This window comes from Tauraco erythrolophus, chromosome 23 (assembly GCF_009769465.1).
Source record: "Tauraco erythrolophus isolate bTauEry1 chromosome 23, bTauEry1.pri, whole genome shotgun sequence".
Taxonomy (NCBI): Eukaryota; Metazoa; Chordata; class Aves; order Musophagiformes; family Musophagidae; genus Tauraco; species Tauraco erythrolophus.
Genome location: NC_141487.1, coordinates 647,416 through 660,853, shown reverse-complemented (window position 1 = coordinate 660,853; position 13,438 = coordinate 647,416). Strand labels below are relative to the sequence as shown.

Genomic DNA, 13,438 nt, shown 5'->3' with positions numbered 1-13,438 from the left:
TCAGCCAGACAACGTGGCTGCAGGCAGGCTGGGTGTCATCAGCCTTGACCGTGTTGTCCCACCGCCCCGGCTCAAGGGCGAGCAGAAAGTGTCTATCCCAGGATGAAAAACATCGAGAGGGGGAGTTCTGCCTGTCTTCCCCTGCCCTAGATGTGCAATGGGGTCATGTGCGAGGGCTGTTCCTCTCCGTGCACACCGGGACTGAAGGGCAACCCCATCCCCTTTCATGCCTGACCCCGACCGAGTGCAGAGCTCCCCGCCGGGCCGCGGCTCAGGCTGCAAGTTTGGCTCGCACAGCAGCCGGACAGGAACAGCGAAGAGGGTTGGGGAGCGCAAGAAGCATCGGGGGCTGCTCGAGCTTCACGAGGGAGGGAGGGCGGGTGGCAGGGGGGAGCGGGAGCCTGTTGTCCGGATACTTGGGCTGGGTACGGCGTGCGTGTGTGGCGCGGGAAGGGGGGCTCGCTGCAGAGCCCACCCACCCCATTGGCTTGCGAGCGGTGACGGGCAGGCTGCTCCCTCCCTGCCGAGCCGCTCGCCCGTGTGGATGCGAGCAATGTGCGCAAAGTGCCTTTGCATTAGCCGGCGTGCGCCGTAGCTCCCGGCGCTCACTTGCAGAGGTGCTGGGATGACCGAGGTGGCCCTGTCCCACACCTGGTGGCCCTGCCGGACCATGGCATGGGCACAGGGGGGTCTGACATCCTCGCTCTCTATCGTCATCGCTCTGGCTGCCTGCCTCTCCGCCACCACCAGTGAAGGTAAGAAACGGGGTGGCCCTGGAGCGACAGGGCAGTGTTGGGGGGACCCGCAGGATCGCTGCGGATCTTTGGATGCATTCTCATGGGCTCGCTTGCTCTGCCAGGCTTAGCTTCTCCCTGCTCCCAGGGGTGTACAGCTCCAGGTTCCTGCCTGCCTGAGTTTGCTGATCCTGGAGCTTTTGCACCAGAGGCTAAACTTCGGAACTGGGCAGGAGGACTTGATTTCTGCAGCAATGCCTGCCCTGCAAGGGCTCTGCTGCAGTGTGCAGGGGTGGCTGCAGAGGGGACAGGGACACAGGCACCAGCTCAGCCATGGCGATCCTCATCACCAGAGCTGGCCACAGCGCGGGGCCGTGCTCACTGACTGGGCAGCGTGGGCTGTGATGGAGCGAGCGGGTGGGCACGGGAAGGCGTGCGGAGGATGTGGGGAGCTGGAAGGGCACTCAGGTGGGAAACTTGTCGTGAGGGGAAGGGCTGGAAACTTCTGAAGTGGAAAGCAGGGATACAGCCAAGGACCCTTTCCCGACATCTCAGTGTCAGCCACGTCAGGCCTGCTCCCTCCGCCGCGCCGCTCTGCCCTGCTGCTGGCTGCGTTCATCCCCGGCCCTTGTCGGCAGTGCAATCCTACTCCGGCATCTTGGGCCCCCCTTGGCTTCGGCAGCGCTGCTCCTACTGCCTGCCACCCACCCACTCGCCTGCCTCCTTCCGCACTGGCAGCGGCGGCACGGCTGCTTCCCAGGTCTGCTGATCTTCATCACCCGGGGATCTGCCGTTCCCACTCCTGAGCATGTCCTTGGCACTGGCAGCAGCATCCTTCCTCCCTTCTGCTACGCCTGAGAGCCACGGCCAGCACGGCACAGCCCTCTGCACTGAGCCCCAGTGCCGGCATCCCTACCCGATGACGGCAGTGGCATCACTCCCTTCTGCCCCTGCATCACTGCCATCTTTCCAGCATGCCAAGGCCCATGGGCTGGCACCGCGATGCCTTGTGCAATTTGCAGCACTCGGCCAGGCCGGGTCCTTGTGCCTTCTGCCTTCTTCCAGCACCCACCCGCATCTCCCCTTCCACTCAGCTTGTCTTCCTCACCTGTATTACCCATTTTTAGCTATTTGCTGGTCCTAACCCGGTTTTCTGCCAGCAGTCCGCCTCCTGGCACTCCTCCTGTGTCTTTCCCCACCAGCTTTCCTGCCCTTGCCGGGCAATGCATTGGGCTCTCACTGCTGGGGATGGGCTGTGCAGGTGCAGGATGGGACCCCAACACCCCCAGCCCTTGCTTGCCCTCCGCTCCATGGTGCAGGAGCTGCCCTGTGCCTCGAGTCCTGCGCAGAGCGCAGTGCAGGATGCTGCCCGCGCTGCCCCAGGCTCTCAGCACTGCAGCTCTGCCTGAACTTGGCTAACCCTGGGCATGGACAAGCGAGGTTAGGGCCTCTTTGCTTTCCTCTGCAGAGGAAATCGCTGGCTGCTGGGGTGGTTTTCATGGCATCTGTATGGACAGTCAGGTCCCGGACTTCTGTCTGCATGTCCCCGGCTGGGAAAGATCTGAGTTTCCCACAAGACTTTTTGGAAAGGAAAGCTAGTCTCAATAACAGCCTTGCTCAGGGCGATACACGGGGCTGGAGACAAGCCAGGGGCTGAGGAAGACCAGGTGGGCTGGATCTTGGTTAGACCAGGCTGGGTGGCATCAGGGCAAAGTGCGGGACCCTGTAGAAAGCTGGGTGTGCTCTGTCTGCCACCTCCAAGGATGCTTGTGCCTTTGCAGGCACTGCTCTGCCATGGCACGGGCCAGCTCAGTGCCAGCCGGGCCCTGCGGTATGGGCAGTGGAGCTGGGGATGTGTCTGCAGGGTCCTGCCAGCACCTGGTGTCTCAGGGTGCCAGGATGGGCTGGTGGCAGCTCCCGTGCCAGGGCGGTTGCGGTGCTGGTTGTTGAGCACTCTGGCATGGGGATGGGGATAGAAACGTGGAGAGATGCTGCAAAGTGCAGCACGGCGCTGGCATTTCCTGCACTCCGGTGCGCAGGAAACTCTGGTTGTGCTGGGCTTTGCTACCCCTTTTCTACAGCGCGTGGCACGTGCGGGCGCGGTGCGAGGGTGTAGCAGTGGAGCACAGAGGTGCCTGGCTGCTGCTGATGGTGACCTCTGCCTGCTGCCACAGCCATGGTCTGCTTCTTGCCGTGCATTTCTGGCCGTGCTACCCAGCAAACCCAACGCTCGTTTAAGAGCCGCAGGGTAGAAAATTACAGCTGAAAAGCAAATTTAAGGCCGGTGTGTGCTGCACTCCGTGTGTGCGGATTGGGAGGCAATTGGTATATAAAGACACGTATTAACCTGAAGAAACGGCTTCCGTCTGATTTTCTTCCCATTCCAAGAGCTCCCAGTGCCTTTCTCTTTCCTGAAAGATTTGTTCCAAGAAGTTTTGAGCTTATATTTTTTATTCCTTTCAGTCTTGCGTGCAGTAGATGCTCTGGAAACGGGAGGAAAAGAGAATCGCCGTTCCACGGGAAATCCCCACGTTTCGGCGCGGCAGCCATTGCAAAATGCACTGGAAGCCAAAACTCAGATTTTTTCTAGACGGGTGAAAATTTGCAGGATGTGGAAGATTTTAGTTTGGCCTGCTGAAAAAAAAAAAATGTCTGAAATTGTTAAATTGCTTTAGAGCAGGGAGGTAAAAAAGTTATTTTTAATAATATGAAAATAGCGTGATAGACTAAAATATTTACGCTATTACAAGCCGAGTTGCATAGGCAAAAATATTAAAGGAGATATGTTATACGACACCATGAATTGAAGTTATGTAATAAAATATGAAATATCTTTGTTGTGTTGAAAGAGAATCAGATGAGCGGAAATTACCACATTTGGGACGTGGACAGGGTGTGACAAAATCGTATTTTCTGCCAGAAAATGGCACTGGAGTCTACTCTCTCTCAGGTGATGCCTCCGGCTCAGCTCTGCCCTCCGTCCGTGCGGTGAGCCACCTTCCTCCCCACCACAGCACGGAGCCCATGGCCCACGGGTGAGCTTGGGTGATACCTTGGTGGGTAGCAGGGAAAGGGACCTGGGGACATCTCTCCCAGCATTTTAGGGCACATACAGATGGCTGAGGCAAACAGTGGGTGACGGGGAGAGGGTGATGGACAGGGAGCGTACTGGGGAGGATGCAGAGCTGATGACACGGGGATGCTCGGCTTTTCCCCGCACCAGTTTTGTTCCTCCCTGCAACAGGGATGGAGCGCGGGTAAGCACCAGGGTCCTTGGGAAAACCCAGCAGCTTGCTGCGCCGCCGAAATGGGGGCCAGAAGCGTTTGTGGCAATCTTCCCGCTAATCTCTTGATTGTAATCTCATTAATTGCCCCTCTGCTCAAACAGAAAGAGGTAAAAACTCATCTGTGCGTTTATTCAATGCTACTTTTCTACCCCTTCTGCAGTAATGCCGAAGTCGGGGCTGCGGGAGAAACGAAGCTCTGAAAGGGAGAGGAAATAGCTTTTTCAGCTGTAAAAAGGCTGTGAGGATGCCGTGTTCCTCCGTAAGAACAGGAAATAAGAGGTTTGAGGTATATAGACTTTTGGCGATGGGAGATGGAGAAGCATTAGTTTAAAATAAGCAGTTGATTTGGGCTACATTTGCCAAAAAAAAAAAAATCCTTTTGAGGTGTGTAGTTTTTTGATTACCCCCAAAATGCTGATATAAAGTAAATACTTGCATGATTATAGGTAGGCTCATAAAGATATGTTTCTGATCTCATCTTCATTTCCATTTTTCTTGTATTAATAGCTTACAAAACTTCTGGAAAACAAACCCTCAAATTTGCAGAAAAATAACGCAACGGCACACAAAATGCACCTACTCTGTGAGCTTTTTTTCCATTCTCCTTGAATTCTCGTTTTCTGAAATAGTGAGGTGTTTATTTACAGTGAAAATAAATGGGCACCCATTTTGGTGGTGGTGGAAATAGATCTGTTGAATCCGAATTTAAGTAAAATTGAAAACCCAGTGAATTACTGCAGGGATGAAGGAATTCCCTATTTTTTTGATTGCTGAGAAATGATTAGAAAAATATTTTTCCCAAATGAAAAAATAAAACACAAAACAATGATCCCCAGCCCCGAAAGATGCTCAGCCGGGGAGGGAGGGAGAGCGGTTCGTCCCAAACTTCCCGCTGGGACCGGCGTGCGTGGGTCCCGATGGACAAGGGTCCGAAGAGTGCCGGTTTCTTCAAGACATCCTGACACCTCCGCTCTTTGTTTCGGTTGGGTCCTGTGTTTCGTACGTCCCCACTTGCCTCGCTGGCAGCCTTCAGTGCTGCCTTTATCTCCAGGGGCAAATCCATTCATATGATAACTCTATTCATACCCTGACAGTTTTTGATAGTTCATTCTCCCTAACCTCAGTGTGTTTGCATGACCAACACTCAAAATTATTCCTCTGTCACAGAGGAACGATTAACCCGATCGGCCCTGGTAGTTCAAAAGTAAGTGGCGGGATCATGCGGTCGTATTTCCTTCAAAAGGAAACAAAACACCCCACGTCCTGCCTGTGTCGATGTGAGGTACTTAAGGTCATAAATAACCACATAAAGGATGTAACTCCTTTACGGATCAGGTCCAGCCACGCCAGTAAAGCCTAATGAACAGTGTTTGGCCGAGGGACACCATCCACAAAGGTATTCAATGTTTATCTGAAGACATTGGCAAAGGCAGACCCATCCCTGCCTTTAATAATTTGTTCCAATGGCTCATCATCCTCAGCCTTAAAATATCGGACCCCTTTTTTCCCTAATACAAATTTGCCTGGCTTCACCTCTCAATCGTTTGTTCTCGAAAGGCTTTTCTTGCTAGATTAAAGAGCCCGTGTGTTTCTGCGGTGCAAGTAAGTTCTGAGTGCAACTGGGTGCCTCACACCGCTCGTGGGCACGAGCAAATTGGGCTCCGCAGGTTCCCCTCACTCGTATTTTTTTTCCTTGGTATCATGGTTGCACCTGTGGTGTCTTCTCTGCTATCTCCAGTTTATCATCTTTAAGATGCCTTAACCATATAAGTGACTGGCAGCGGCCCTGGCTACAGCTGAAGAGATCAGCTCCATCCCAGTATCAAGGATGGACACAAATCACCGGATCTTTCCTTGAATGAAATACCTTCTGTGTTATGTACCTCCCATACAATTTTAGGTACTCTTGTGATATTTAGTATTTTTGTCCCTGAAAATGTTCAACATTTGAAAATGTTCCGTTTTAGAAAGCTATTTTTAAGAGAGCAAAGTAATTGTTTTTAAAAGAAAGTAACTTGCTTTTAAAATGTCACTGGGGTACAAACAGCTCAGCATGGTTTAGGGTGGCCAACTGGTGGGAGAGCAAAAGACGTCCTCAGAGAAATTAGGGAAAAAGCATCCGACAGCCTGAAAAACTGACAGCCAAAGCCCCTTCAGATAATCCAGATAAGTGAGCACATCTGCCAAAATCCACACGTCCAGGGAGGATAAAACTCAAATCTTTGCTGGGACAGCTGGGATGCAGGAGTCAGTGGGAAGGGCAGGGTGTCTTTTTCGGGGTGCTGCAGGGTTTGTCCTGCTGACGGACTCGCAGGCTCTGCTACAGGCACAGGTCTCCAGCGCCGGGTCCACCTGAGTCACTGTGGGTGGCATAGGAAGTGGCTGGGAGCGACACCAGGGAGTCATAATTTTGGGTAAGAAATCTACAAAATTCCAAACAGGCAGGAGATAACCAAGCGGGCACGCGGGTTACAGGTGGGGAGCGGAAGCGCTGAGATGCTCTGGGATAAGGACCCAGAATGGAGTTAGCAGGCTTGAGCTTTAACTGCTAGAAAATGCAGCAGAGGTTGGAAACCTCGGCGGCTAAAGCTGAAAAAGCATTAGCATCTGTTTTGTTATACCCAACAAATGTGAGAAAAGAGAAGAGGGAGCCAGGATTGGTGTGAGGACACTGAGACAAACCCCTCTGGAGAGGGCTCCCGTTTCTCTGAGTCTGTGCCACACAGGTTTTTCTTACTGCAAGCAGGAGAGGTGTATTTTGTGTTAGAAAACAAAATTCCTGTACAATTTCTGAAGACTGTTAAAATATTGCATTACTGGTGGCATGAAATATTCAGCCTGTCCCTGAACCTGAGACTGCAGCTGGGCAAAAAGCGGGAAGTCCTGGTCCAGGTGCAGGTCCATTACCTGTTCTTCAAGCTTTTGGGTTTGGGGACACTAGTCAGGGATGCAAGATGCTGTCCTTCGATGGTGTGTGGGTTGACCAGGTTAGCTCTTGCAGGGCTTTAGCCAAACGAGATGCCAAGGGGTGGCTGTGCAAGGCACGGGCTCCTCTGCTGATGGACCGGTCTGTGTTGTCTTGCTGTCCTTTAGCCTGGGGACATTGTGATGGAAAGGACTAGCGTGACTCCTGGATGGCCAAATCCATCCTGGGGACAGCAGGTCCGCAGAGCCCTCCTGCAGGACTGCGGGGACCCTTCAGCTGTCCTCGGTGCTCACCAGTGCCTGCCCCCTCTCCGGCCTCACCGCAGTCCTGCTCCTTCCCCTGCTCACATCGGATGTTTCCATGGAATTTCTTGCCTCCCTGACCTTTCTCATCCCCCCACCATCCCCAGAGTCTGCCCACCTCCTCCTCTGGCTTCTGCCCTGAATTATAACGAGCCCAGCTGCCCCTTGAGCCCAAAATAGCTCCTTCCCCACCAGCACAAGCTCCTGGACCAGGGACATGCAAACCTGTGCTCACTCCTCGCTCTGAGCCCCGGGTCTGGCCCCGCACACCCCGTCCTTGAGCCCTGGGACAGCTCGTGTTTTTTAACATTTCCAGTCAGTTATTTACGTCCAGCTGACCGTGCACAGTTTGCACCGAAACCTGCATGTGCCACGACGCTGGGATGCGTGCCGGTGCTGGAACACCCTGCCCGGCGGCGGGCAGCGTGCGTGCTTTAATTTGGGTCGTCTAAGCCAGAGCGTCAAATTCGCCCTGACTGTCCCACTGCACACGGGCATCAGGAGTCTCAAACGAGCAGGAAACACAAGCATTTTACATCTGTATTTCCTCACCTATATTTCTGAGAGGGAACATTTTTTTGTTGCTTGGCTTTTGATGTGATTTTTTTTTTCTGGGGAAAAAAAAATACTTCTCTGTAATTTCAGGGATTTTTGCCTTGGAAATACTTCATTCAGTGTTTTGTTTTGTTTTGTTTCATTTTTTACATTATTTCGCGACACCTCAGTCCTACCACGGGTTACGCTCTTGCGCTGCACATTATCTTACACGATATCATGCAGGGTCTGGAAGGATCAGGTTGATCATTTTATTTTTAAAATCTGAACTGCGGCTTTTTGTTAGCACTGATTGAACAAACAAGCTTTCTTCCTGCATCAAAGTATCTTCTGCTCCTGGTATACTGTAAAAGGGTGACCCTCTGGGCAGTCCTTATGGGCATTACCACTCCTGATGCATTACAAAACGATATAAAATTAAATACAGAAAGTTCACAGCAACAATCCGGAGGTCTGAGAAGAAATCCTGAAATGGGAATTAGGGCACGTCCAAAAAGCAGCACTGCTTTTTCACGGTAATTGTTTGAAAATGTTTCTTTTAATTTACTTTTTTTTTCAGCCTGATTGTGGTGTTTCCAGAAATGTGGTAATCCCACATTTCTGCCGGATTTGGTGACATCTTTTATATCTACCCGCAGTGCTTCCCTAAATTTGCTCTCTGGGCAGCCGAGGCCAGCGGGTGCCGATGCCAACGCGAGCACCATCCCCGCTGTGTCCTTCGTGCGGGCAGCCGTGTGGACCAGCCGCGGCTCCACAAAGCCTGGCTGGGTCTGGCCGCTGGCGCGGCAGAGCGCCGGTGCACAGCATCCCACCGCCGCGGTGCCGACCTGGATCCGTGGGGCACATCCCTGGCGTGCAGCTCCCGAACGGGAAGAGCTGACCTGCCCTCCAGGCTTGCTGCTTTTGCCTCGAAGCCCCAACAGCTGGCCTCGTGTGTTGGTGAAAAAATGACTGTTTTCCTTTCTTTAAAGATAAATATTGTCCTGGGGAGGGGGAAGCTGAAAGCGAAGCATCCTGTCCTGTCCTCACACGATGCTCCGAGGCCAGTAAGACACAGCTTTGTTGCCCAGCTTTGCCTCCCGAGTTGGAAAGGTCGCGGCTGGCTATTCAGCACGCCCCTGGATTAAACAGTGGGATGCAAATAGCTGACCCACCCCAGCCCCACCTGCCCCTTCAAAGTCCTGCCTGAGCTTATGGGAAATGAATGCCGCTGGCTCTTGTTCCCCTCCTCTCAGGGAGCCTCTCCCTGCCCCTTTCCCATACCCCAACTCTCTCTTCCCGCTGCGGATAACCCTCCCCGTGTCGTTCCCCCACCGAGTGGGGTTGGGGCTGTGGGGCTGGCGTGGGGTGTGCAGACCCTCACGGGGCTGTGGGGGCTGAGCCTGCCAGTCTTTGGGTAGCAGGGAGCAGGAGCTCCTAACCGTGCTGATAAGAGTTTAATTATCGATGCAAAAGGCGTTGTTGCATGGGGGGAGCCTTGCTGTGAATCTTGGGAGGCCTTTGAAGTTGTGATGGAGAGGAACTGAAGCCCAAGGGAACGGGGCTGCTCCCACTGACCCTTCCTCCCCACGCCTGCGCTACAAAGCCCCTGCCTGGGAGGGAGACGGTGGAGTAATTAGAGTGAGGACTGCAGTGGGTTAACAATTAGTGAGGGAGCTCAGACCCCTCTTTGGTCTCCCACTGCTCTTCTAGAGGCTGGGGCTCAGTGCATCACTCAACGTGTCACCCCCAGGCTTGTCCCACCACCTCACCGTGCACCCTCAGCTGGGCTGAGGGTCCGCAAGGCTCCCCTGGGCTGGGCAGCTGTGGCTCCCATGGCACCATTCCTGAGTCTGGGATGCTTGGATGTGGAACCTCAAGACACCTGTGTCTCTGTTTGTAGGGATGTAATACATCCCTGCAGGAACTGCGGCCATCAGTGCAAGTGCTGGGAAGGATTTCTCAGAGCTCACTCTTTGTAGATACAGATATATGGCAAGAGATATAAGGACTCAGGCAAAGCGTACATCCTCTGCCTCAGCTTCCTCACTCATCCCAAGTGGTGTTTAGAATTTGGCAGATATGGGTAGGGATACGGATATGGATATGATTGCAGAAATAGATATGGATAAAAGATATCTAGATATAGATACTTATAAAAGTAAAGATGTAGGTATAAATAAATTATACCTACACATATACGTATACGTACATCTAGTCTTCGACTACTGCATAATCTGCATCTATGAGATTGAGGTGCGCTCTACTCACGCAACATTACATGATGCAACTTTATAAAGGAGCAAGTAGGTCTGCCTTGCGTGAGACTCCTTCTCAAGACCCCAGTTGGTGCTGGGGAAGCGACCTGCTCTCTCCTAGGTGCTTCCATTTGAACGGGCAATCAGGCTTGACAGCTTTTCCACCAGTGCGAGAATTTCCCCTGACACCTCCTGGTGTTTTGGCTCAATATGCCGAGTCAAGGCCAAGGCACAGAATAGGGAAAATACAAAATGGTGCTCAGGAAAACAAAATGGAGCTCGCCTTTTGAGACTGATACGTGCAGACAGTCCATAACATCAAACAGAATTGCCCAGCTGTAGGAGAGAGGTCTCCCAAACCAGCATGTTTTCTGAGAAACGTTTCAGCTGAAAGGGGTCCTTTGTGGCCGCCTTGCTCGCCCTCCAGCGTCAAGGGCGGGCTCTTTCTGAGCATCGCCCCCCGGAGAAGCAACGCAGCTGGGAGATCACCTGCAAGGGGCTGGACGGGGCGCTTGTCGCATGCGATGCGGCGGGTTCCCTTCGGTGTTGGTCTGTAGACTTTCCCTGAAATGGGCAGTTGGGTTTCGGGAGAGTGTTGGTCTCCCCGTATCTGAGCATGTAACAGTGCTGCTAGGTGGATGCTCGTGTCCACAGACACGTGTGCTATACCACGAGTTAACGCAAGACACGCAATGCTGTTATTTTTGTGCAGTGCCCACTGCAGTGGGCTTAATGCGTAGGACTCCTATGCACTTGGCTGAAATGCTTGTTAAGGAATAACAGAAAGATTTTAGCCCTCTTCCTCCAAAAAGGCACAAGCAATCTGCTCCACAGGCATGTCTCAGGGGATGCAAGCTTGTGTAGTTATCTGTGCACCAAAGCACCTGTGAGGAGATGGCTCCTTCATCTGCATCAGCCTGGGTGACAGCCATATGGTCCACATGGTGCGGTGGGTGTAGCAAGCCGGCTCCAGGTCCCACACGCCGCTGTGCAGACAAGACTGGGGTACATCCCACCAAGCCTGCTCCGATCTCAGCATCGTTCCTCAAGGCACGATGATCCAGCTGGACCCCGGTGTGTGCAGGCTCCTCGTGCTGCCTGGGGAGCAGTGAGAGGCAGCTGCGTCCATTGCTGAGCATCTCAGCGTGGGAAAGAGGGTGCAGAGACCACGGCGGGGGGGAGAGAGGGTCTGCGAAAGTGGTCCCCTCCCCGCAGCCTGCCTGCTGAGGGTCACCGGGACTGTGCTCCTGCGCTGTGAGCAGGGAAACTCCCGAGCCCCAGCTCCTGCTGGGCGAATTACCCAGGGAAAATAGGCAGAAAATCTTCAGATTAACAATAACAAATAAAAATGGATTTGAGATCTCCGAGGTAATTACTCCGTGCTGAGGGCAAGGGGCCTCTTTACCAGTGGGAGCAGCGCCGTGTGGGGAGTGGAGGGGCTCAGCCTGCTGTTGGGCCAATGGAGTCACACAAGAAACCTTGGAAATTCTTTCAAATTGTTCTGCTAACATTAATAAATGCCTCAAAAGCTCCTAATCTGCTCTGTCAGGAGCATGACGTCCAGGCGTTTCGCAGCCAGCTCACGTCTCTGCTCCACTCCCCCCGCCCCTCTCCTTCCCTGCCTGGTAATAGTAAATGAAAGTGGCACCCGTTCCTCTGGCTGCTGGGACCAGCACCACGCTGAGACCAGCCTCTGCTGGGGCTGGAGCTGCTGTCCCGATGTGCCCCGTCCCTCCCTCGACAAGCTGGTGCTTTGCACTGGGACCGCTGTCCCTCCAGAGCCCAGGGACCAGTCGAGACGTGGTGCTGCAGCAGAGATGCGGTGCAAAGTTCCTTCAAGGTCCTGTTTGATGCTGCTCGAGGGTGAGGAAAAGCAGCTGTCATGGAGGCAACATCCAGCATGGGCTTGACCTTACTGGGTGACTGTTGGGAGAAGAGCGCTGGAGGTCCCAGAGGGATCGTGGTGCTGATGAGGGGTGACGAGGCATTGGCGAGTTGATGTTGGTGCCTGCTGCACTCACTCCCAAGGGTCAGGGAAACTTGCCGGCACCCTCTCCTGAGCCTCCATCCCCATGGATCTGCACCCTGGAGATGGGGCTTGGGCTTCTTCCGTGGGTGCTGAGCAAGCTGTGGGGTTATCAGACAGTAGCAAGGCTTTCCTCTGCCTGTAGATGCGGGATCTGTGTGTGGGGCCCATGGGCAGCAGATGATGCTCAGGGGCAGCTCGCCCTGTGCATGCAGTCATGCTGTGGCATCCCACTGCCCTCTCCCACTGACACCACACGGGTTTCCACGGGAAGCTCCTGAGCACATTCAAAGCTGTCCTTGCCTCCTCTCTGCCAGAAGCTTCTCCCCTCTCCTTGCAGTTTTGCCTGTGTCTCCTCGTTAATCTGGGCTCCCGGTGGTGGCAGGGCTTTTCAAGAGTTGACTTTGATGAGTCTCCTCATGCAGCCTGTTCCCCCACGGCCTGGCCTCTCTGGTGGGGTGTCAGCCGGGACTGTGGGGGGTCACTTTATGCCACAGTTGGGCACCACGGTGCATAATTACAGCGCTGCTGGAGTGCAGACTTCAAATCGTGATGCTGGGAGGGATGTGAGCCTAAAGGGCTCGGCAGAGCCTCAGGAGAAGTGTCTAAGTGAGGAATGTTGCTTCGATTGCATCGATGTTGGCCCAAGGTGGGACTGGCAGTCAACCTGGTGCTTGGAGTTTGATTCCCCAGCTCCCCCTTGCTTTGCGTCCCCCCTAACTTGCTGTTTGCCACCCAATCTCTTCCAAAAGGACGCGTTGATCTCATTCCTATGGCCGGTACTGATACAGCCCCACCTCAACTCTACCCCAAACCAAGAGCTCTGGGGAGCATCATTTGTTGCCATCCCCTTGCTCCATATCTGTGTCAGCTGCAGCCAGGCAGGTCCCTGGCAGCAGCCCCATGGATTGATGGGCGCAGAGGGCAGTAAAGCGAGTGGGGTGCAAGGAGTGGTTGGTTGTGGTGGTTCAGTTCCTCGCCCATCTGGGACAGGGAGAAAGATTTCTAATGCAGCATTTTGCTCCTGTTTTCCAGTGAACTTGCTAGACACGTCAACAATCCCTGGGGACTGGGGCTGGATGACTTATCCCTCGCACGGGGTAAGTATGAAGTGGCTGTTGGCACATGGGGGACCCCAGTGGGACGGGTCATCATGGGTCCCTGTGGGCAGGGTGGATGGACATCTCAGCCCCAGGCTGGTGCCTTGGTCAGTGCTGATGGGGCAGAGACACCATGTCTGTCGGGAAAAAGCCAGCCTGAAAGACTATCAGTGGGATGCAGCTGGTTTGGAAATGCCATTTAACTGCTTCATGTCCCCTGGTAGGGACCAGGTTGTCACCAGGTCCTGAGCTTTGACAGAATCCAAGATCT

General features: G+C 53.7%; 1 protein-coding gene across 1 annotated transcript in view; it reads left to right on the top strand.

The window, feature by feature from the left end:
* The first annotated feature begins 670 nt into the window (after window positions 1-670).
* EPHA8 (EPH receptor A8) overlaps window positions 671-13,438 on the top strand; it is a 52,250-nt gene continuing 39,482 nt past the window's right edge. The window contains 2 exon segments of the mRNA XM_086625748.1: window positions 671-755; window positions 13,103-13,167. Of these exon segments, the coding sequence (XP_086481874.1) occupies window positions 671-755; window positions 13,103-13,167 (150 nt within the window).